At 32.4% G+C, this 26719-nt stretch overlaps 1 protein-coding gene across 3 annotated transcripts in view; it reads right to left on the bottom strand.

Annotated features, from left to right (window-relative positions):
- The window catches only part of LOC114327521 (hillarin), a 232469-nt gene that overhangs the window by 164152 nt on the left and 41598 nt on the right, over positions 1-26719 (bottom strand). For 2 of the 3 annotated variants that reach the window (XM_050648775.1, XM_050648777.1), the window contains exon 2: positions 25591-26103. In XM_050648775.1, coding sequence (XP_050504732.1) covers positions 25591-25954 — 364 coding nt within the window. In that variant the 5' untranslated portion in view covers positions 25955-26103. Of the gene's footprint in view, positions 1-23525; positions 23913-25590; positions 26104-26719 lie in introns of those variants that run through there. The other variant, XM_050648776.1, reaches the window with a different exon arrangement.

Below are 26719 nucleotides of genomic sequence, written 5' to 3'. Positions count from 1 at the left end.
TTACAACAAGGGTGACTATTTTTTAAATTTTTAACCAATTCTATATTGTAGGAAATTTAATTACGCAACTTTTATGTCAGTACAACTTTTCTCAGAAATGAATAATTTTAAAGTTATAATCAAAAAACCAATAAAAAAATCGAATTTTTCCTTCATATTTTGACATTTTGATTATTTAAACAATGTTCCGGACCATTTTGAGTGAGAGGATAACTCAAATATTATTAGTTGAGTTATTTTCAAGGAATTTCTGCAAAAAAATTTGACTCACCTCTCAACGTCCATCTCAAAGCAGATGCGCCCTGGACTAATAAGGCATATCGAGAAACACAAAATTGATACGAAACAATAATTACTTTGATGCACTTAATCAAGTTGATAAAATCGATCTTAAAATCAGCTTCACTTGACGGACTTTACCGCTTCAAATTGAAAGCCTAGCCATCTGAATTAGTACGTTCGTTAATGAGATTAGGTAATACAATAACATAACATAGTTAATGGATTATGTTGTCCTTGGAACACCGGAGTCTATTTATAGCTATTTGCATACTTGCCTGTTATTTAAAAACGTGATGGTTTGTATACTGTAAACAAGATGTTTGTTTTCCTACAGTATACAAGCCTATATTTACACGAAAATTGTTTTAAATGGTCTTTTTGTCATTGAATCTTATATAACGAGAGGCTAACGGCTAGTATTCTCACGCACCGTGGGTTGCGAATTTATCATCGTTTTGCAAAGAACAAATAGCAATTTCTGGTTTTATTTTAACCAATTAATAATTAATGGATTTTGTACAAACTAGGTCTTTTCTATTATTTCGTATACACTATACACACAGTGTTCGGCGCACAGGGTAAAGGTGTCGGTTTGCAAAACTAGCACAGGCGACCTTCGATTTTTTTTGAATTAACATTCTGTAGCAACATCAGCAGAAAAAACAGCTCATTTTGGCGGCCCCCAAATAGGTGTGTTCGCCTACAACAGTGCATCCCTTGCAGGTCCGTTATCGCCGGCCTGTATGCACAGAAAGTATAAATATTATACAAGTGCTAGTTAGAAGTCCGTACCCCCCTCGTATGTTTTGAACGGTTATACGCTGTGAGCTCGTAAGTAGAGGGGATATTTACAAATTCGCGAGCGCCAGTAGTGGCAAGTCTGTAAACTTTTACCGGAAATTTGACATAAATGTCAAAATGATTAATTTAAAATTAAAAGTAAAAACATTAATTATAAAAAATATTAGTTGGTCAAAGCTGTGGTATATATTTTTACCTTAAATATACTTACGTTTTAAATACTGAATTTAAGTTTTTTTAATGTTCCGTAATATGTAGGGGAGAAGAGGGAGACTTGATCACTCTTTAAAATTTCAGTAAATAAGCAGCCTAAAATTATACAACCGGCAACAAAGCGTAGCTGTTAGTATGTCTGAAGATCCCATTTAATTTAGTTTGTATTAGAATACACACGAAGAGCACGTGTTTATTATAAGTTGTTTGTCCCTACTGAGAAGTGTTTTCAGAATTATTTCAAGTTGATTTTCTTTAATATTCGTTAAGGTGAGTTTTTCGTATAATTTTTATTTAACACCATAATCATTCAGTTTACGTTTTGCACAGTTTGCAATGAGTTCTAGTTTGTCGTCATATTTTTATAGACAAAAATATTAAAATGGCGTCTTGGGGAGACTTGATTCCATCTTAGCTGGGAGATATGATCCCGGGATCAAGTCTCCCAGAAAACTCCTTATAGATGAGTGTTTTTTATTTTATAGATATGCCACGTCAATACAAAAGGAGGGAAGGAGCAAAGAAAATAACACCAGTCAACAGCCAGAAGTTAAAAGAAGCTGTTTTAGACGTTGTTAATAACGGAACGTCTCTCAAGGGAACGGCAAGTCGTTATCAAATAAATGTTATGACATTAAAAAGATACGTTCGCCGACAACGATCCGAAAATGTTGAAATAACCTATTATCCTGATTACAAAAAGGCTCAAATATTTACAAATGCAAAGGAAAATATGTTTAAAGATTATTTAGATGTTGCCAGCAAATTACGCCATGGCCTTACAACCAAACAAGCAAAAGAACTAGCGTACGAGTTTGCCGTAAGAAATAATAAAAAAAATACCTGCTTCGTGGAATAAACATAAGCAAACCAGTTACGACTGGCTATACGGATTTCTGAAGAGGATGAAGACCTTATCACTACGATCTCCAGAAGCAACCAGTCTTAGGTACTAGAGCAACTAGCTTCAACAGAAACAATGTATCAAAATTTTTCATAAATTTAAAGACAGTTCTTGAAAGCAATGTAATTAGACCAGAAGCAATTTGCAGCGTAGACGAAACTGGCCTTTCAACTGTCCATAAGCCAAAGAAGATCATTGCATGCAAAGGTGCAAAACAGGTTGGTAAAATTACGTCAGGGGAACGTGGAGCAACAGTAACTCTTTGTTGTGCAATCAACACAATTGGAAACCATAAACCGCCTTTTATGGTTTTTCCTCGAAAACTTTGACAAGATCACATTATTGATCATTGCCCACCAGGGACCACCAGCGTAGTTTATGAAAGTGGATGGATGACTGCTTCTAATTTCGTCAAATTTTTTGGAACATTTTCAAAAACATGTAAAGGCGATTACTGAAAATAAATATTTAATCATAATGGACAATCACGATAGCTACGTTAGTCTGGAAGCCATAACGTATGCCAAAGAACACGGAATAGTTCTTCTTACAGCTACAACTACAATATATGAAGTCGGAGGATGCTTAGCTTACACTTTCCCCCTAGCTTTTACTCCACGTAAGATTGAGAGTGGATTCAGAGTTACGGGTATATGGCCTTTCAATTCCAATATTCTTACCGATGAAGATTTTATGTCGGCGTAAATCGCGAAGATCCCGAAAACAAATCCACTTTATCCCAGTTTGATGTTGCACAACCAGCCATAGATAACAATAACCTACCCTCCACTTCTACTAGCACTTTCACCACCATCAAGTGGATCCATTTCACATAATCAACAACTACGACGAACACTAATTGAGGACAAAAATCAGCCTTCTACTTCTACTGGCACTTTCACCACACCTCAAATAATTAGATCCCATTCTGTAAATGGAGATACTTCACAAAGTGAACAGCTACAACAAACATCAAAAGAGCACAATAACCAGCCTTTCACTTCTGCCACTTTCGCTAGCCCAGAAATGATTAGACCCCACCCTAAAGCCGCGCCCAGGACTTCAACAAAGGGTAGAAAGCGAGCAACTACAAAAATTCTCACAGCAACACCAGAAAAACTTGCGCTTGAAGCTGAAGTTAAGGCTAAAGAAGAGAAAAAATTAGAAACAGAGCCAAAATAAGAGCACTAAAAAGAATAACTAAACAAAAACTTACGGATTTGAGGGAATCTTTAAGTTCGGGGGGCAGTGACATTATACTACCATCGTCAGAGTCTGAATATGATCCTAATGATGAAATGCAAGTAGAGACAGATAGTGAATGTGAATCGGAAGCAGAAGGTGACGAGTTTGAATTGAGTGTGCAAGATTGGGTAATTGTCAGCTTTGTCTCCGAAAGAAACTGAGTCCATCGTTACGTAGGACAGATAATGGGAAAAAAGAACGAGGATTTTAAAATCATATTTTCCCAAAAAAGGGATGAAGAAACCTTAAAGTGGCTAAAAAAAAGAAGACATGGGTGAAGTCGCACGTGACCAAATTTAAAAAAAAGTTACCAAGCCCGACGTTTAGGAGCTACAGTAAGCGCATAGGATTTTTTGTCTTTCCTAAATCACTAAGGATGTTCAATATTGGAGAATATTTTTTTTTCTTGTATAATTTTTCAGTATAATTTTCTGCCGAAAGTGTTACATATTTTTAATAACATTATTTGTTATAAGTCATGGCTGAGTAAAGTTAGTTTTCAGCATCCAATTTTTGGTGTTATTTTAATATCGTAAATCTGTTTTATTTTAATATCGTAAATCTGGAAAGGCATAATCAAGTCTCCCATACACAAGGATCAAGTCTCCAGGAGTACGGGGAGACATGATTAGTTTCTCCATCTTACGAGATTCTACAAAAACTCGTTATTTATTAGCAGTATATTTTTCGGGTGTATAATGCCCCAAACTGTGATAAATTTGTAATGTTCCACTAAATTATCAAGGTTCTAGATTGGTTGTAAAAATAGTTATCTTAAAAAATGTAACGGTGGGATCAAGTCTTCCTCTTCTCCCCTAATTTAGCGCCATCTACACGATAATTGTGAAAGTATCCGAAGTAAGAAATTAATATTTCATCAATAGAACGTCAAAATGATTAGCAAAATCTTAAAAAAATCGATTACAATTTAATTACATTTTTGCGTTGTAAATATTAAGCGCTAACAATTAAATAATAAATTTAAAAATTACCGGTGAAAGTTGAATTAGTAATCCGCTAGGAGCGCCACCAGCGAAGCTCAGAGCGTATACCTATAATAGTGAAATTTGGAGGGAGGAAATAAACGGACGTAAGTCATACTAATTTTGTTTGAGTTTAAGCTAATTTTGACGAATAAATGAAATAAACATAAAATTGTAGTTTCGCATTTAATTAATAATAAAAAAATATGAAAAAAATATTTTTAAGAAACGCTTTTCTTTAGTTACAAGTGACTAAAATTAAACATATCAAAAAATCAACTAAAAAGCAAAAAATAAAAAAAAATTAAAAAATTTAACACATTCGTCAAAGAAAAGCGTGGTGCGTCTTCATCGAATAAACGGTTTTCGCACCACGCTTTTCTTTAAAGAATTTGTTAGATTTTTTCAATTTTTTTTATTTTTTGCTTTTTAGTTGATTTTTTTATAATGTTTAATTTTAGTCACTCGTAACTAAAGAAAAGCGTTTCTTAAAAATATTTTTTTCATATTTTTTATTCTTTAATTTTTAGTCTTACATTTTTCAAACATTAAAATATATCGTCATATTTATTAAAGTATGTATAAAACATATGATGTACAAACATGAAAAGTAGTCGGAATCGGCAAAAAATTTAAAACTTTTTTGTTTATTTATGAAGCATACGTAACAATTAACGTAAAAAGTGAAATTATGTATAGTTCATATAATTAGCTACAATCTGTAAAAGTTTCAAGTTTATTCATTGTAAAAAACAAGAGAATTTAAGCACTTTCCGTTAAAATCGTTTTTTTTTATTTAAACAATAATTAATAAACAAAAAATTTTTTTATCGACTATTCGTGTATTGTTCCCGCGAATGCATATGTCTGCAAATGTTTAGTCATTTGCATTGAAGAAAAGGCAGTCAAATTAACGTCCAAAGATTTGACCCAAACGATTAAATAATAAAATATTAACGAATAAAATTGTTGTATACACCCTGTATAATTAATCATGTTAATGTTTATATTACTGAATAGGGAACTAAATAACCTTTCAAATGAGCTAGCACTCGACGCCTATTCCCGTTTAAATAGTCGATTACGTCATCACGCCAAAGTGGATGACGTCACTAGTACGATATATATGTCAAAAAATCATAATTTAAAAATCGAATAACTTTTGTATTTTACATTTTTTTCTAATTCTGTAAATAAAGCAGTTTACAGGGGGGTCAAAATATAGTGAATAACCCTGTACTCAAACCTGGCAAATTTTCCCAACCAATTTTCAACCTTACCTCATAGATAAAAAAAGTTCATTTTTAATGAAATATTTTTAACAGATTTGGGTAGGTTGTTCTGACGCCGTGAACACCTATTGGCTCCCGACATCATTTAATATTGCACTATTTGCATCTGGGTTTTTGTTTACATTATAAGCGTACCTAATACCCTCTAATACCCTATGTACTAGTGCTATACTTTATTTCACGTTAAGAATAGAACATTGCGAAGATAGCCCCATGCATTTCTTATGAACGATTGAAGCGCGCCGATGCCACGCCGTACTGATTAAAATGAATTGTATATCGGCAGTCGAGTATCCACTCGTGCCCGAGAGGTTTGTCAACACTGATCTCCATAAGCGTAATGTTCTATTCTTAACGTGAAATAAAGATTAGGTAGGTACCTATTCGACTATTCCATTTTGACTGCGCGTTTACCAAAGGGCGCTACATGGGCTAGAGCCGCCTCTGGGTTAACCGTTCAAAAGATACGAGGGGGGTACGGACTTTTGACTAGCACTGTATAAATATAACGTTACATAAACCGTAAACAACAAAGTTCATTTTAGAGTTATTAAACAGATTTTCCTTGGACATCAATAATTATAAAGAAGAATCTAATAATCTAAGATAATATGATGTAAAGTCGATCTGCACCGATCTGATTCATGAATAAAAATTATTTGATATGTAATTTAGTCTGTTAACAATTATAAAACAACAAGGGGTGGTCGATCTAATTTTGTTCTGGCTAAAATTAATTAATAATTAAAAAATTACTTTTTTTATAATTAAAAAAAATTTAAACTCAAAGATATTATTTCAGATTTCTTGGATCATTCTAAACAAAAAAAGTCTTTCGTAATTTTCCACTTAAGTTGATCGTTTTCTAGGTAATTATAAACAATTTAAAACTGAAAAAAGAACAAAAGATGACGATTTTCGAGGCTCAAATAGGCACAGTAGGAAAAATGAAAGAATACCCATGAACGAACATATAAAACACGCTGTATTTTCCTGTCACCATGTCACACAAAAAATTGGCCAGCGCAAGTACATGTAATAATTATTGTTACATGTACTTGCGCTGGGCAATAATTATTATTACATGTACATGCGCTGGGCAATTTTCTTTGTGACACAGTGACAGGAAAATACAGCGTGTTTTATATGTTCGTTCATGGGTATTCTTTCATTTTTCCGACTGTACGTAAGTAAAAAATATCATTTTTGAAATTAGGAATACCATATTTTAGAATAAAACAAATAGTTTTCCCGGCCAGATATCTGACAATTGTTTGATTTTATGGACCTTGATAACACAAACTTCCTGCAGTGAGTTCGGTGGACTTTATATATTATTAACAATGTGAAGCCAAACATGCACCATTTCAAGAACTTTCGTCTAACAGTAAAAAAGCAAATCATTTTGAACGAATTTGGAAAAAATGAGTTGATAAAACACGTTTAAAGCTTTTAAATGGCCATGTTTGAATGTGTTGATTTACCAATTTGTTGCTTAGAAAATTTTTAAAAAATCTAAAAATTCTTAATTTTCAATAAATACTAATAATTCAAAAATGTTGGAACTTTACCTCGCTGAGCAGATGGGACGTGAATTATAAATTGTAAAATTCCCTCATCTTCTTTAGTCTCAGCATCCGTTATGGCTTGCAAATTTTAGAAGCCTCGGAGGTGTAACCAGAGAAGGTTCCCATTGTTTTCAATCTGGTGGGATGTGGAGTAATATTTTTAGTGTTATTTTATGCGCTATTAGATTGAAAACTTAGTCTTTTCAAATACTAATAACTATTTTATAAATGAATCTACAACCTTGTGATTGATAATATGTGGTTAAAATTTCAGAGTGATTAAACAATAGTTTAAGTTGTTCAATTTGTTTATCCCAACCAACTTTTTTTGAAATAACAAAAGTCTGAAATAAATGAATTTACAATGATTCTACGGATAGCATATTACATATTATAAGCAATAGACTTCTATCAAAATAATTTTAAAAAAGTTAGAAAAAACCATTTCAAATTGCAATTGTTTGTTCACAAACAATTTGAATATAACTTTTTTGCTATTGTCCAGCCTAAAATCACTTTTCATTTTCGAAAAACTGGAATTAAAAATATAATTTAAAGTAAAGCTGTCCTACGATTGTTCTGGACGAAGTTAGTCCCTTCTTCCAAATCGGCGTTTATATTTTATGTTGTGATTTGAATTTAGAATTAAATATTTGCTGGTATATGTTAGGTTTCTGGTTTCTTATACATAACATATACATTATTTTCATATACAGTATCGTCTGTTACATCTAGAAAGGGTAATGGTGTATACATAAAATCTATATAAAAACCTTTCATTGTTCTTATATATCGCCAATTCTTTGTTAACAATAGTAGTTGACCTACTAATATATCATTTTCACCCTATTGAACAATATTTGTAGACTTTTGAAACTGAATCAAGTAAAGTTGATAACCTTCACCCAGATACTTAGATTTTATCTGAACCGTCCAAATCTAAACATATGTGCAGTGAATGAAGAAATTCTTAATAAATGCGCTAATTGATACTAGGATCAGGTATCCAAACAAAGAAGTTCCTGTTTTACAGAGACGTAGTAAAAGTATTTTGTCAGAGTTGAAATATTGCATTCAAGCCAAAAAAATTAATTTGGTATTTATTAGCAACAAAATTGTTGGACTTAACAATTGCTGTCCAATAACGGACTTAACATAAATGCAACAAAGTCAAAGTTACTTGTGGTTAGTAAACAAGACGTCGGCCCTATGCAACTAATTGTCAGTGATGAATCAATAACAAAAGTTAACCATTTTAAATACCTAGGATGTTGGATAAACGAGACACTAAATCCGGATGAAGAAATTAAAACTCGTATAGAAATTGCAAGAGGAGCATTTATGAAACTTAGATCTATTCTGAGCAACTCTCAGCTGAACTTACAACTAAGAATCAAGTTCCTAAAATGATATGTGTATCCTGTATTACTATATGGATGTGAAACCTGGATCATGAAGGTTAACATGATGAACAAATTAGAAGCCTTTGAGATGTGGTCATATCGTAGAATGCTCAGAATATCTTGGGTTCAACGCATTTCTAACACAGAAGTCTTAAACAGAGTAGGTCAAGGCGAAGGTGACTTAATGAAGATGATAAAAAAGAGAAAACTTGAATATCTGGGGCATATAATGAGAGGTAGCAGATACAGGATGCTGCAGTTAATACTCAATGGAAAGATCGACGGAAAAAGAGGAATTGGTCGAAAGAAATATTCATGGCTCCGAAACCTTCGTCAATGGACTGGCTTATCAGCAGATCAATTGTTACATGCCGCACAAGATCGAGAACGATATCGGCAAATTGTTATGGAAGCTACCCACACCTAAAAATTTGGGCACGGTACTTAAAGAAGAAGAGCAACAAAATTAATATTATTTGTTTTAGTGGAGTCACTGAAGGTTTTCACCTCCGATTTCGTTGAACCTTCATCGATTTTCATGAACATTGGTGAGTAGTTAGAAGATACTTCAAGGAACAAAGGTGACATGATGCCAACTTGCGCTTTTACCCTAGGGGTGGATGCCACCCCTTCTCGGGGGTGAAATTTTTTTATTAAAAATAATACCAGAAATCGATAGAGGGGCAACTTCTAAGCAAAATTTGTTATATAAAGTTATCAACATAAATCCATACTTTTTGAGTTATTAAATATCAATGATTTTATTTTTTCTTAAAAAAAATGCATGTTTTAAAGCTGTTTTTCACGTATTACTCAAAAACTATAACCTTTTGTAAAAAAGCTAATATTACCAAAATTAAAGATAATAAAAAATTTATTACACTACCCACTTAAAGAACTAAACTAATGTTATTTCAAAGTGACTTATGGGTAATTGAATGTATATTTTTTTCGACGAGTACTCAAATCTAAGTATTCAAGCTTACATAACGGGAAAACGATGCATTTTATATAATATACTTGTTAAGCACTTGTCAAAGTACTCCATAGTATGAATACCAGTATGAATACATATCAAATGAGCTCCAATAGAAGTTAATAGCATTAAAATTAAGCAAGTTGTGATGAAAATAGGAGAACCGTTTTGATTTTTTTAGGAAAAAGTGAAAAATAAAACATACGCCATTTTCACAAAAATTAAAATTTGTAGTAATCCTTACAAGAATTTTTTTAGGTTAACATAGTTAATGATTTCAACAATTTTGACCGGTTTAGAATGCATATTTTTGAAAAAAAAAAGATATAATTTAAAAAAACAGAATTTTTAAAATTATCGTACTTTTCATTTTCTTTTGATAATAATCCAAAAATACTCAATATGCGTAAAAAATCATATATAACTAAATTTTAGTTTTTTTCTGTTCCAAATACTTTATCCATTTTACTATTTAGTAGAGTAAAAAATAACCGAGATAGAAACGTTTAATATTTCAATTTTGCTGCGAGAACCATGTAACCGGGGCCATTTAACCTTTTATTATTAAAAAAGTAAGCGGTTTAAAAGACTAATTTTGACGTTTTTTAATAGCTCTTAGATTCAACTTTTAATTAGTTTTTAGGTGAACCTTACATCTTAAAAACTAACGAAGTTATTCACAAAAAAACAATAACATTTTTTGGAAAAAGTTTTAAAAGATACATTTTGAAACATTTTTGGTGCATAAATTTTAATGCTATCAACTTGTTCGAGGGCTTATTTGATAGATATTTCTATGAACTTTGACAAATGCTTAATAAGTTTATGTTATAAAATGCACAATTTTCCCGGTATTTAATATAACTCACTTTTAGTTAACATTGAAAGGTTTTTCTAGTAAGGAGCTTATTTGATTTTTTATTAGCCTCAATTTTGATAATTATAACTTTTTTGCAAAAACTTATAGTTTTTGAGTTATTTATGAAAAATCGGTTAAAAACATACATTTTTCTCACGAAAAATTACAATCTTTGATCTTTAATAACTTAAAAATTTTGATTTATTTTAATAAATTTATATAACAAATTTTGCTTATAATTTGTCCCTCTATCGAATTGTGGGGTTATTTTTAATAAAATAATTTTCACCCCCGATGAAGGGTGGCATCCACCCCCAGGGTAAAAGCGCCAGTTGGCACCATGTCACCTTTGTTCCTTGAGATATCCTCTAACCACTCACCAATTTTCATACAAATCGATGGAGGTTCAACGAAATCGGAGGTAATAGCTCATTTCCACCTTCAGTGACTGCAATATTTTACCTTTTTGTGAATTAGACCAGGGCGCATCTGTAAAAATATTAGTACATTTGGACGTTGAGAGGTGACTCAAATTTTTTTGCAGAAATTGCTTGAAAATAACTCAAATAATAATATTTGAGTTATCCTCCCTCTCAAAAAGGTCCGGAACATTGTTTAAATAATCAAAATGTCAAAAAATGAAAGAAAAATTCGATTTTTTTCTTCGTTTTTTGATTATAACTTTAAAAGTATTCATTTCCGAGAAAAGTTATACTGACATAAAAGTTGCGTAATTAAATTTCCTACAATATAGAATTGGCTAAAAACTTAAAAAATAGTCATACTTGTTGCAAAATAGCAATAATTGAGAATAAACCATACAAAAACAAGTATTCGCATTTTACGTTTTTCAACCATTTATGCTACACTTAGGACCTTCATATTTCACCCAGAAAAACTTTATGATACAGTAAAATAATACTGTAAATTTCATTAAGAACGGTTTGATAGATTTTGCAAAATAAATTTTGCAATCCAGCTTTCGCAAAAAAAATTCATTTTTTCAAAATATTACAGGACTGAAAATAAAGCAGATAGCAAGTTGAAACTTTTTTGCATATAGAAGTGTACTGTACCTTTCATTTGCAAGTTGCAAAATTAAAATCGATTAACTACCACGGCGTCAGGAATTTTTTTAAATAAACATTAATTATTGGTGCTACGCGCAGGACAGCGGATAGTTTGCTCTGATTGGGCATTCCAACGACCTTTGATAATGATTGATACATTTTAATTTTTATTACATTTCGATATAAATAAATAAATTTGTTTATTGCAAAATAAAAACATACTGTTCCCTTGGAAATAACACTTTTTTTAGCAAAAACTTTCTTTGTTCATATATTTTAACTTAGAGAATAAAAGTTTATTATTTTTAAACAAAGGTAATTGTTTAAACCATATTTCACAAACAATAATAAAATTAGTTTGATTTTTGTGGAATTAAAATATTAAAATACAACAAAATATAGAGTAAGAAAATAATATATTAAATAAAGATTGGAAGAAATTTTGGCGGAAATCAACTTGTGTGAATCGAACACCGCTGTCCTGCGCGTAGCACCAAAAATTAATGTTTATTTAAAAAATTTCCTGACGCCGTGGTAATTAAGCGATTTTAATTTTGCAAATTGCAAATGAAAGGTACAGTACACTTCTATAAGCAAAAAAAAATTCAACTTGCTATCTGCTTTATTTTCAGTCCTGCAACATTTAAAAAAAATGAATTGTTTTGCGAAAGCTGGATTGCAAAATTTATTTTGCAAAATCTGTTAAACCGATCTTAATGAAATTGACAGTGTTGTTTTACTATATCATAAAGTTTTTCTGGGTAAAATATGAAGGTCCTAAGTTAAACATAAATGGTTGAAAAACGTAAAATTCCAATACTTGTTTTTGTATGGTTTTTTTCGCAACTATTGCTATTTTGCAACAAGGGTAACTATTTTTTAAATTTTTAACCAATTCTATATTGTAGGAAATTTAATTATGCAACTTTTATGTTAGTACAACTTTTCTCAGAAATGAATAGTTTTAAAGTTATAATCAAAAAACCAATAAAAAATCGAATTTTTCCTTCATATTTTGACATTTTGATTATTTAAACAATGTTCCGGACCATTTTGAGTGGGAGGATAACTCAAATATTATTATTTTAGTTATTTTCAAGCAATTTCTGCAAAAAAATTTGAGTCACCACTCAACGTCCATCTCAAAACAGATGCGCCTTGGACTAAATGCATTCCTGGACTAAGATAGACCAGGGCATTTAGGCAAAAATAAATCGATTTTTAAATAGAGAACCCAGGTATGGACTGGTGCAACTTTTTGCATTGTGTTTACAATGTCTCAAAAAAGTCTACAATAGAAAAATGGATGAAAAAAATTGCAGTGCATAAAATACACCCAAAAGTGCATAAACATGTTAAAATCAGTATGCTTTTTGAGGTCGCTGAACATGAATACTTCATCAGAACCAACCCACGGATCACCTGATGCCCAGGGTTAGTGCTAGGGAACGTCATTTGGAGTTTTGAGGGTTTTCCATATTAAATTGATAAAAACAGATTATTCGAGGTTTTTCGGGTCGCTTAGCACGAACACGCCATCAGAACCGACTGCCGGAGTAACTACCTGGAGCCTCAGGCTCACTGCTAAGGCACGTCATCTTCTAGAGTTTCGAGGGTTTTCGACACTTAATTGACGCAAAAGATTACTCGGGGGTTTTTTAGGGTTTCGGACTGAATGCAAATACGCCATCAGAACCAACCCCCGGAACATTATATCCTGTTCAAGGCGAATAGCGTTAGTATCAACATCATCAGATATGACGATGATACGGAGTTGATTTCGGATTCAGACTTAGGTCTACAATGACTCATCGACAGGACTAACTCGGTCTGTTGAATTTGGTATGAAAATAAACATTAAGAAAACATTAAGTGACGTCAATCCGAAAAAACCAAAATGTACTTCAACTTTGCTCCATAGACAGGCACTTTTTAGAACAAGTCAACACGTTCAAGTATCTGAGGTGTTGGAACGATCATCATCAGCCTCTCTCAATCCACTGCTGGACATAGGCCTCCCCTGTTTGTCTCCAAAGTGTTCTATCTTGTGCTTGCTGTACCCAGTTTTTTGTTGTCCTTCGTAAGTCATCTTGCCATCGTGTTGGTGGTCTTCTTCTGCTACGTTTATCGGGTCTTAGTCTCCATTCAACTAGTTTACGAGTCCATCTTCCGTCCTTCATTCTGGCAACGTGTCCAGCCCATTTCCATTTTAAGTTACAGCTTCTTTCAATGACGTCTATGACTTTGGTCTTAGCTCGTAGATCTTCGTTTCTAATCCTGTCTCGCAGAGTGGCCCCTATCATTGATCGCTCCATTCTTCTCTGCGCTACTCTTAGCTTTTGTGCGTTTTTCTTTGTGAGCGATAATGTTTCTGCACCCTAGGTCATCACCGGTAGCACGCATTGGTCGAAAACTTTTTTCTTCATATTAGTTGGAATGTCACTCTTAAAAACGTTCCTAAGAGCTCCGTATGCTGCCCATCGTATTATTCTTCTGGATACTTCGGTTGTTTGATTGTCCTTACATATATATATATATATATATATATATATATATATATATATATATATATATATATATATATATATATATATATATATATATATATATATATATATATATATATATATATATATATATATATATATATATATATATATATATATAAAAACATGAGATGTAGATCCTTGAAACACACTCAGTGATCAAAGGATCCAAGGTTAATGGTTTGACGACCACTCGTTTTATATTTATATATATATATATATACAAATGGAAAGGATTAATGGGTAAGCAGCTGAAATAACGGAGCCAAGAGTACTCTTTTTTCAATATCAAATATATTTCGGTATTGCCTTTATACCATCATCAGTGATTGCTACAAATGTGTTATAAGTGAGTTGCTTTGTGAAATAATTAAAAATGTTATTAAACTTACAAAGTTGAGATTGCGGCTCTATGGTTAAAATTTTTTTGTAAAAAATCTTCCAAAAGGGGAAACATCAAACATGTTAAAATTGTAAAAACACAAGAAAAAACAAAACATTTAAATGAAAAAAACTGTAACAATGCACATTTAAAAAAATAAATTAAGTTTTAAAATCTTTTTTGAATCTTAAGAAACCAAAACATTAGGTAGGTACAACCAGTACTTTTTTTGTACAAAAAAAAACTTGAAATTAAAATGAATTAGCGGTAATCCTAAATGTTATGTTCTATGTTCTATGGTAGAAACAAATGATAGCTGACAATGACATAATGAAATTTTGTTTTGTGGTTTTATTCACCCTAACCTAACCTTACTTTTTTTTTTTTTTTTTCCACTTAAAAAAACATAATTCTCAAATGCAGATATTCGAGATGGAAAGAAATACGAAAAAACCTACAGCCTACAGCTTATATGCTTTTGGTTTATTCATATTCATCAGAAACCATGGTGTTACGATGTAGTTTGTTTGTATTGAATTCTTTATCTAAGTGAAGTAAGTGTGAGTAAATCTCACTTAAGTGGCTGATGTCTGATTTTTTGTTTATAGTTAAATCAGTCTCAGAAATAAAAGCCATTTCAAGAAACAACCTTTTAAAATAATTGTTTTCCACTGCTAGAACTTTAGCATCTGTATAGTTCATTTGGTGATCATTTTCATGGACATGCATGGATAAACTACATCTGTCTGGATATCTTCTGGCATCACTTCTGTGCGACGTGATACGATCTTTCAATCGTCTCGAAGAATGGCCTATGTACTGCAGATTGCAATTTGTGCATGGTATACTATACACTATATTTGACATATTGTCTTTCAAAGTTTTGTCTTTAAGTTTTGAGAAAACTGACTTCATTGTTACAGCTGTTTTTGTAGCAAACTTAAAGTCACCAACAGAATTGAAGATTCGTGTCAGTTTTGGTGTTACATTATGTATGTAAGGTAGTGTATAATATTTGGTGGGCATGGATGTTATGGCTACAGTATCAATTTCTTGATCAACAGTGGTACTGTTTACAGGAGAAAGGTTTTGTGTAGTGTTAAGTGTAACCGATGGTGTGCTAAACAAAATTTTCTTCAAAAGAGCTGGTGGATAGCCATTATCTAGGAACAACTGGTATAAGATTTTTAGGTTTTTTTGTTGTAGTGATATATCTGAGATTTGTATGACCCTACATTTCATTTGTTCAACTAAATTTAATTTTATGGAATGTTTATGGTAGGACATATAGTTTAAAAACCTACCTGAGGCCATAGATTTTCTGTACCAGTCTACTACTATTTTGTTATGATTTGAACGTATTAGCTTTGTATCTAAAAATGGGACAGAGTGTAATTCATCTTCTACCTCAATAGTGAATTGAATGTAAGGGTCATAGCTATTAAAAACAAAAAGTAGTTCCTCTGTTGAATCTTTAGGTATGGCTAGTATTAAGTCATCAACATATTTCTTTATGAAACTCAGCTTAAACGATAAAACCGGGATGACTATGTCTAGCAAATCGTCCATCACATAATTTGCCAGAATAGGACTGATCTTAGCACCCATGGGAGTGCCCCAACTTTGTTTTATAATTCTTTCTCCATAAGAGAAATAATTATTATTAAATAAAAAAGAAATCAAATCAATAAAGCTACTGATGTCCATCTTACAGTGTCTACTTATATCATTCCAATGTTTATGTACCGATCTAATGCAAGTATCTAAATATATATTGCTGAAAAGTGATACCACATCTAAGCTGACAAGAACGTAGTTGTTAGGTAACATATAACCATTAAAGATTTTATTAACTTCAAAGGAATCTTTTATGAAATAATCATTGTTTTTGTCATATGCTAAGGTTAAAATGTCTGTAACCAAAGAAGATACATTTTCTGTAGGTGAATTTATAGTAGACACTATAGGTCTTATTGACAATGTGGGCTTATGAATTTTCGGTAGAGAATAATATTTTGGAACGATACCATTATATTTTGTAAGATTTTTCTTTGTGACATCATCAATATATTTATTTTTAAATAAGTTTCCAACCAACTTGTTACTTTGTGTTTGTATTGTATTAGTGGGATCAGTTCTTAATTTTGTATAACAACTATCATTGTCTAAGAGCTCATTCGACAATCTTGTATAGTCCACTTTATTCATGACTACAGTGACATTACCTTTATCTGATTTTGTTACTATTAAATCAGGGTGTTCCTTCAAAAACTTCTTTGTTTTACAAAGAAGGCTCTGGAAGTAATTATTGGAATTATTAGTATTCTTAGTAACATAATTAGTCAATATATTAGTAGTTTTAGCTCTAGTAATGGAACGTTTATTTTCATCAGATATTGACGAAGTCACAAAATCTACATCAGCTAAAAGGCTTTTTATAGAAATATCATAATTAACTTTTGGTTCTACAGCAAAGTTGGGGCCTAATGCCAGAAACTGTGTAATGTCATCTGGGATGTTTACACTACTAATATTTTTTATCCAGCCAGGTCTAGTTTTTACATAATTATTATGAGTTTGTTTCTTAAGATTTTCTAATTTGTTTTGTTGTATAGTTTTAGTACTGTGAAATACTTTATTGTATATAATGGCTTGTCTACTTTTAAATTCATTAAAAATTGATTCGTTGCAACTATCAACTATTTCTACCTCAAGTAACTTTAATTCATTTTCATATCTGTGAATTAGTCTATGATTAGATGATATTTCATTATACAGTAATTTTGTACCTAACTTACGCTTTGTTTCTACAATTTTGTGGTTACATTCCATGCCTCGTCCTTCTATAAAAGTTTGTATTGGAGAAACCACCTGATTGATGGCTCTGGGTTGAAGTCCCAAATGTCTGCAATTCAACAGGAACTGTCTACGGTTTCTCTCTCTTGCCAACTTACGGTTAATGTTTGCCCATCTCTTCAGACTTTTTACAGCGAACTCACCAAAACGATTTTTGATGGTGGTAAAGAAACCCATAACTTGAATAAAAATCCAATTTTGATCACAGCTGAACAATATTAAACACAAATGGAAAGGATTAATGGGTAAGCAGCTGAAATAACGGAGCCAAGAGTACTCTTTTTTCAATATCAAATATATTTCGGTATTGCCTTTATACCATCATCAGTGATTGCTACAAATGTGTTATAAGTGAGTTGCTTTGTGAAATAATTAAAAATGTTATTAAACTTACAAAGTTGAGATTGCGGCTCTATGGTTAAAATTTTTTTGTAAAAAATCTTCCAAAAGGGGAAACATCAAACATGTTAAAATTGTAAAAACACAAGAAAAAACAAAACATTTAAATGAAAAAAACTGTAACAATGCACATTTAAAAAAATAAATTAAGTTTTAAAATCTTTTTTGAATCTTAAGAAACCAAAACATTAGGTAGGTACAACCAGTACTTTTTTTGTACAAAAAAAAACTTGAAATTAAAATGAATTAGCGGTAATCCTAAATGTTATGTTCTATGTTCTATGGTAGAAACAAATGATAGCTGACAATGACATAATGAAATTTTGTTTTGTGGTTTTATTCACCCTAACCTAACCTTACTTTTTTTTTTTTTTTTCCACTTAAAAAAACATAATTCTCAAATGCAGATATTCGAGATGGAAAGAAATACGAAAAAACCTACAGCCTACAGCTTATATGCTTTTGGTTTATTCATATTCATCAGAAACCAAAAGCATATAAGCTGTAGGCTGTAGGTTTTTTCGTATTTCTTTCCATCTCGAATATCTGCATTTGAGAATTATGTTTTTTTAAGTGGAAAAAAAAAAAAAAAGTAAGGTTAGGTTAGGGTGAATAAAACCACAAAACAAAATTTCATTATGTCATTGTCAGCTATCATTTGTTTCTACCATAGAACATAGAACATAACATTTAGGATTACCGCTAATTCATTTTAATTTCAAGTTTTTTTTTGTACAAAAAAAGTACTGGTTGTACCTACCTAATGTTTTGGTTTCTTAAGATTCAAAAAAGATTTTAAAACTTAATTTATTTTTTTAAATGTGCATTGTTACAGTTTTTTTCATTTAAATGTTTTGTTTTTTCTTGTGTTTTTACAATTTTAACATGTTTGATGTTTCCCCTTTTGGAAGATTTTTTACAAAAAAAATTTTAACCATAGAGCCGCAATCTCAACTTTGTAAGTTTAATAACATTTTTAATTATTTCACAAAGCAACTCACTTATAACACATTTGTAGCAATCACTGATGATGGTATAAAGGCAATACCGAAATATATTTGATATTGAAAAAAGAGTACTCTTGGCTCCGTTATTTCAGCTGCTTACCCATTAATCCTTTCCATTTGTGTTTAATATTGTTCAGCTGTGATCAAAATTGGATTTTTATTCAAGTTATGGGTTTCTTTACCACCATCAAAAATCGTTTTGGTGAGTTCGCTGTAAAAAGTCTGAAGAGATGGGCAAACATTAACCGTAAGTTGGCAAGAGAGAGAAACCGTAGACAGTTCCTGTTGAATTGCAGACATTTGGGACTTCAACCCAGAGCCATCAATCAGGTGGTTTCTCCAATACAAACTTTTATAGAAGGACGAGGCATGGAATGTAACCACAAAATTGTAGAAACAAAGCGTAAGTTAGGTACAAAATTACTGTATAATGAAATATCATCTAATCATAGACTAATTCACAGATATGAAAATGAATTAAAGTTACTTGAGGTAGAAATAGTTGATAGTTGCAACGAATCAATTTTTAATGAATTTAAAAGTAGACAAGCCATTATATACAATAAAGTATTTCACAGTACTAAAACTATACAACAAAACAAATTAGAAAATCTTAAGAAACAAACTCATAATAATTATGTAAAAACTAGACCTGGCTGGATAAAAAATATTAGTAGTGTAAACATCCCAGATGACATTACACAGTTTCTGGCATTAGGCCCCAACTTTGCTGTAGAACCAAAAGTTAATTATGATATTTCTATAAAAAGCCTTTTAGCTGATGTAGATTTTGTGACTTCGTCAATATCTGATGAAAATAAACGTTCCATTACTAGAGCTAAAACTACTAATATATTGACTAATTATGTTACTAAGAATACTAATAATTCCAATAATTACTTCCAGAGCCTTCTTTGTAAAACAAAGAAGTTTTTGAAGGAACACCCTGATTTAATAGTAACAAAATCAGATAAAGGTAATGTCACTGTAGTCATGAATAAAGTGGACTATACAAGATTGTCGAATGAGCTCTTAGACAATGATAGTTGTTATACAAAATTAAGAACTGATCCCACTAATACAATACAAACACAAAGTAACAAGTTGGTTGGAAACTTATTTAAAAATAAATATATTGATGATGTCACAAAGAAAAATCTTACAAAATATAATGGTATCGTTCCAAAATATTATTCTCTACCGAAAATTCATAAGCCCACATTGTCAATAAGACCTATAGTGTCTACTATAAATTCACCTACAGAAAATGTATCTTCTTTGGTTACAGACATTTTAACCTTAGCATATGACAAAAACAATGATTATTTCATAAAAGATTCCTTTGAAGTTAATAAAATCTTTAATGGTTATATGTTACCTAACAACTACGTTCTTGTCAGCTTAGATGTGGTATCACTTTTCAGCAATATATATTTAGATACTTGCATTAGATCGGTACATAAACATTGGAATGATATAAGTAGACACTGTAAGATGGACATCAGTAGCTTTATTGATTTGATTTCTTTTTTATTTAATAATAATTATTTCTCTTATGGAGAAAGAATTATAAAACAAAGTTGGGGCACTCCCATGGGTGCTAAGATCAGTCCTATTCTGGCAAATTATGTGATGGACGATTTGCTAGACATAGTCATCCCGGTTTTATCGTTTAAGCTGAGTTTCATAAAGAAATATGTTGATGACTTAATACTAGCCATACCTAAAGATTCAACAGAGGAACTACTTTTTGTTTTTAATAGCTATGACCCTTACATTCAATTCACTATTGAGGTAGAAGATGAATTACACTCTGTCCCATTTTTAGATACAAAGCTAATACGTTCAAATCATAACAAAATAGTAGTAGACTGGTACAGAAAATCTATGGCCTCAGGTAGGTTTTTAAACTATATGTCCTACCATAAACATTCCATAAAATTAAATTTAGTTGAACAAATGAAATGTAGGGTCATACAAATCTCAGATATATCACTACAACAAAAAAACCTAAAAATCTTATACCAGTTGTTCCTAGATAATGGCTATCCACCAGCTCTTTTGAAGAAAATTTTGTTTAGCACACCATCGGTTACACTTAACACTACACAAAACCTTTCTCCTGTAAACAGTACCACTGTTGATCAAGAAATTGATACTGTAGCCATAACATCCATGCCCACCAAATATTATACACTACCTTACATACATAATGTAACACCAAAACTGACACGAATCTTCAATTCTGTTGGTGACTTTAAGTTTGCTACAAAAACAGCTGTAACAATGAAGTCAGTTTTCTCAAAACTTAAAGACAAAACTTTGAAAGACAATATGTCAAATATAGTGTATAGTATACCATGCACAAATTGCAATCTGCAGTACATAGGCCATTCTTCGAGACGATTGAAAGATCGTATCACGTCGCACAGAAGTGATGCCAGAAGATATCCAGACAGATGTAGTTTATCCATGCATGTCCATGAAAATGATCACCAAATGAACTATACAGATGCTAAAGTTCTAGCAGTGGAAAACAATTATTTTAAAAGGTTGTTTCTTGAAATGGCTTTTATTTCTGAGACTGATTTAACTATAAACAAAAAATCAGACATCAGCCACTTAAGTGAGATTTACTCACACTTACTTCACTTAGATAAAGAATTCAATACAAACAAACTACATCGTAACACCATGGTTTCTGATGAATATGAATAAACCAAAAGCATATAAGCTGTAGGCTGTAGGTTTTTTCGTATTTCTTTCCATCTCGAATATCTGCATTTGAGAATTATGTTTTTTTAAGTGGAAAAAAAAAAAAAAAAAAAAAAGTAAGGTTAGGTTAGGGTGAATAAAACCACAAAACAAAATTTCATTATGTCATTGTCAGCTATCATTTGTTTCTACCATAGAACATAGAACATAACATTTAGGATTACCGCTAATTCATTTTAATTTCAAGTTTTTTTTTGTACAAAAAAAGTACTGGTTGTACCTACCTAATGTTTTGGTTTCTTAAGATTCAAAAAAGATTTTAAAACTTAATTTATTTTTTTAAATGTGCATTGTTACAGTTTTTTTCATTTAAATGTTTTGTTTTTTCTTGTGTTTTTACAATTTTAACATGTTTGATGTTTCCCCTTTTGGAAGATTTTTTACAAAAAAATTTTAACCATAGAGCCGCAATCTCAACTTTGTAAGTTTAATAACATTTTTAATTATTTCACAAAGCAACTCACTTATAACACATTTGTAGCAATCACTGATGATGGTATAAAGGCAATACCGAAATATATTTGATATTGAAAAAAGAGTACTCTTGGCTCCGTTATTTCAGCTGCTTACCCATTAATCCTTTCCATTTGTGTTTAATATTGTTCAGCTGTGATCAAAATTGGATTTATATATATATATATATATATATATATATATATCTGTCTACCAGTTCTATTTGTTCATTTTGTATTTCAAGGTGTTTACTTGGTACTAAGTTCGTCATATATTTTGTTTTTGTTATATTCATTTTTAAGCCTATTTTATGACAGGCTGTACTAAGTTCTTCTAACATTTTCTTTGTTTGTCCCAAATCGTCTGCAATCAGGACTATATCGTCTGCGTAGCTTAGGTGGTGTAGCATCTCTCCGTCCACATTTATTCCTTTGTCACCCCATTCGAGGGTTTTGATCGCTTTTTCTAGAGCCGATATGAAAAGTTTAGGTGATAAAGTATCACCTTGTCGGATACCTCTTTGGATTTTTATTTGGTTGCTGTTAGCGTGTAGTTGTATCGAGCTTGTCGCATTTTTATATATATTACATATTAGCCTCGAATATCGGCTATCAATGCGGCTCTCGTTTAGTGCTTCTGTAACACTGTCGAGTTCTACTGAGTCGAATGCTTTGTCGAAATCTACAAATGTTAAAACTAAGGGCTTGATATATTATATGGATTTTTCGATGAGTTGTTTTATTGTTTGGAGATGATCGTTGGTTCCAAAGTTTGCTCTGAATCCAGCTTGTTCTCTACTTTGATATAGGTCTAATTATCGTTGGAACGATAGCAGTCTAAATTCTGATCTAGAAATAAGATCTAGAATAGAAAAGGCCAGAAAAAAGTTTCGAAAAATCAAAAGACTCCTATGTGACTCCCGAATAAAATTCGAAACTTGACTACGTTTATCAAAATGTTACCTCTACTAATGACTACTAATGACTCCTCCTCTGTGTAGTTGAAACGTACACCCTTAAAAATCAACCATAAATAAATTAGAGGCCTTTGAAATGGGTATCTACTGAAGAGTCCTCAAGATCTCATAGACATCGCATAGGTAAACGAAGAGGTGATGCCTAGAATAGGAAAGGAACGAAAACTTTTTAACACAGTGAAAGTTAGAGCCACATATTGAGAAATAATAAGTACCAATATGCTCAACTAATAGTGAAAGGCAAGATCGAGGGAAATATTATAGAACTACTATGGAAAAGACTATCGTGGCTAAGAAACATGGACAATTGACAGTGCTAAATTTTGAACAGCTAATGAGAACAGCTGAAGACAGGGAAGAGTTTGCAATTGTTATAGCCAACCTCCATTGAGGAGATAGCACGAAGTAGAAGAAGAACAAAACTCACAGCGTAGGTCAAAAAAAAGTTCTTCTGAGTACCTAGTGGAGTAGTAGTCTTTCCACAGTCAATGTCAATTTAAAAACTGGTTAAATAAACTTAATATTAATGGCTTACCTTCTGAATCGTTGCTAACTCGACTAGGTCCCCTGATTTGCTCATTATACAAATTCGTGCTCTTAGGAACGTTGAGAGCCGATCTGATACCAACCGAAGAACCATCCAAATGCCCTGGTCCAATTTTCGGTACATGACTATTACAGTACACTTCCTTATCTTCTTGCCGATGTTGATTATTGTAATAAGTCTTTAGAGTAAGTTTCGTCCCGCAGATGGCGCACTTAAAACACCCACTGTGAAAAAACGTAAAGTCCTTCAAGGGTCCGACCCTTTCCACTTGATACACGGTTTCGTTGCACCTCAAGCACGTGCTTTCGTAGAAATTTGGGCGATACATGGCCTTGTAGGAATTCTGTATCATTTTGTCTTCTATGAATATTCCGAGTGAATACTTTTTGCTCTGATTATATTCTATTCATATTGTACACTGTGCATTGTTCTCTCATTGCTGTTCCCAGTGGCGTACTGAGCATGGTTCCGCGGAACCAGGGCCCGGACCCCGCAGGGGCCCGCTCTAAAGCGCTTTTTGCTTCTTTTGTTTCTAATTTGATGGGGATATTTTGAACTACACAAGTACACACTACGAAATGTAACTACTTAATAAATTTTAATTTTTGTCTAGGTACTTATTAATAAAAACGAAGAATAACTATTCATCAAAAAATCTGAAATCAAAATTTATTAAGAAACACAGGGAACGCTTTTGTAAGGTTCCTTGCTCGTTTTACCTGCTTGCCGAAGTCCTTGTTTAAAGACTAACCGCCGGTGCCTGCCTACACGTGCTAACTCAAACACTTGTGTTTTTTTATGTTAGCACGATCCATGAATAAGTTGTAGGTAAACTACAAAGTTGCAGAAATTCGGAAACTGAGATATTCAATGCAAGTTTTATAAGTTGGATCATAAGAAGAATCCCAATACAATAGGCTAGATGCTCGATACTCGACTAGATGCTAGGTGTTATACAATGTGAGTTTTTATTGGGCGGGTGGGCCCAATAAAAACTCAAAATACATGAGAATAAATGCAAGGAACAACACGCTATTTACTATCGACAACATGCAGATTGAAAATGTGGAAAACTTCACGTATCTTAGAAGTGTCATAACAGAAAACGGAGGTAGAGAAGACGATATTCGTATGATACGAAAAGCTCAACAAGCATTCAGCATGCTCAACCCTGTTTGGAGGTCTGGCGAGTATACCACAAGGAGAAAGATCCGAATATTCCAGCCAAATGTCATGTCTGTTCTACTCTTTTACTACTAGGCTGCACCTACATTGGATCCGTAAATCGCCCGATATCGGGCGATTGATAGGAGAAGCTACAGCAGAGAAGCAGTTCGACGTCGGCCTTTGTAGACCAATGTAGGTGCAGCCTTTTAATACCATGAGTTTGTTTTTTAATCCGACGTCGGATCGGAGAAATACGGATCCAATGTAGGTGCAGCCTTAAAAACTTTTGAAATGAATTTCGACTCGATTCAAGTTTTCTGTTTAACCCAGGTATGACCGTTAGGAAAATATTCCAATTTACAGTTCAGAGAACCTGTATGAAACGAGTCTGTGTACTCTAATACAGAGTATGGCATTAGTAAAATAAGAAAATCTACTGTTTCGTTTTGATTCAAATCTGTCTCCCTCCATCCTCCGATGGTACTATTTCTAGATCTACCTGTTGTCAAGGAGGTTCTGAGGAAGACGAGTCTGTGTACTATCGGAGGATGGAGTGAGACAGATTTGAATCAAAACGAAACCGTAGATTTTCTTATTTTAAAAACTTTTACGCGAACTAAAACTCCAGAATTAAGATCGAAGGTTCCACGTCCGCAGCAGTAGAAATTAGGAGAGGAGTTAGACAGGTGTGTTTTGTCATTGTTTGGAAAAGTATGTAGTATTTGTTTAAACATTTTGTTTTATTATTCTTTTTTATATTTATTTGGTTAAGTGTGCACTTGGCAGCGCCAAGTGCACACTTTCTAAGAACTATAGTCAGACCACCCCAAAGTAACTTAGTAGAAAACAACTAGAAAAACAAGTAAAACAGTTATTAAAAACTTACCTTCTGAATCGTTGCTAACTCGACTAGGTCCCCTGATTTGCTCATTATACAAATTCGTGCTCTTAGGAACGTTGAGAGCCGATCTGATACCAACCGAAGAACCATCCAAATGCCCTGGTCCAATTTTCGGTACATGACTATTACAGTACACTTCCTTATCTTCCTGCCGATGTTGATTATTGTAATAAGTCTTTAGAGTAAGTTTCGTCCCGCAGATGGCGCACTTAAAACACCCACTGTGAAAAAACGTAAAGTCCTTCAAGGGTCCGACCCTGTCGACTTGATACACGGTTTCGTTGCACCTCAAGCACGTGCTTTCGTAGAAATTTGGGCGATACATGGCCTTGTAGGAATTCTGTATCATTTTGTCTTCTATGAATATTTCAAGTGAATAGTTTTTGCTCTGATTACTCTGGTGGTATACGCGCGCACTGTGGTTCTTGTTTAATTGCCGCTAATTTAATAAAATGATGATTTTCATTAGCACACTTTCCGATGCGATGTCAGGATGCACTAGAAAAAAAATACAAAATGTTAGTGGAGTCACGCTATTGTATGTGATAAGGTAAGATTATAATATGGATGTGCAGACTCAGTGGCGTGGTATATTACATAGTATAGTAGCAGGGCCGGTTCTAGAGTTTTGAGCGCCTCGGGCAAAACAAAATTTGGCGCCCTTTCATACAAGAATATAAAAATTTACTGCAAATATAAAAAATATAGTAAAAAACGACAAAAAAATCAAAATTTTACAATAAAGAACTGTGTAAAAATATATGTGTTTAAAAACTATTACAATAGTTATTATTTATAACTGATGCAACATATGGAATAGCATAAAAAGCGCAAGTTCAAGCGACGAAGAAGCGAGATAAAAGATAAAAGTGCAACAATGTCAACAAAAAGAAAAAATGTGTATAAACGTTTTTCAATAGGTACCAAAAAAGATGTTGATTGTGTGCAAGATATGGCTGCATCCCCAATGACTAAATTGAGGAAGTGACATCCACATGGCATAGACAAAGAAATTCTTTGCAAACACGAGCTTGTACACCTTTATTGCTTCCCTTCACGTTACAGCCGTTGTCACATCCTTTGCCTCTACAATAATCTAAATTCAATTGAAAAT

This window comes from Diabrotica virgifera, chromosome 4 (genome assembly GCF_917563875.1).
Source record: "Diabrotica virgifera virgifera chromosome 4, PGI_DIABVI_V3a".
Lineage (NCBI taxonomy): Eukaryota > Metazoa > Arthropoda > Insecta > Coleoptera > Chrysomelidae > Diabrotica > Diabrotica virgifera.
The sequence above is the reverse complement of the archived record's forward strand: the minus strand, read 5'-3'. Positions and strand labels throughout refer to the sequence as shown.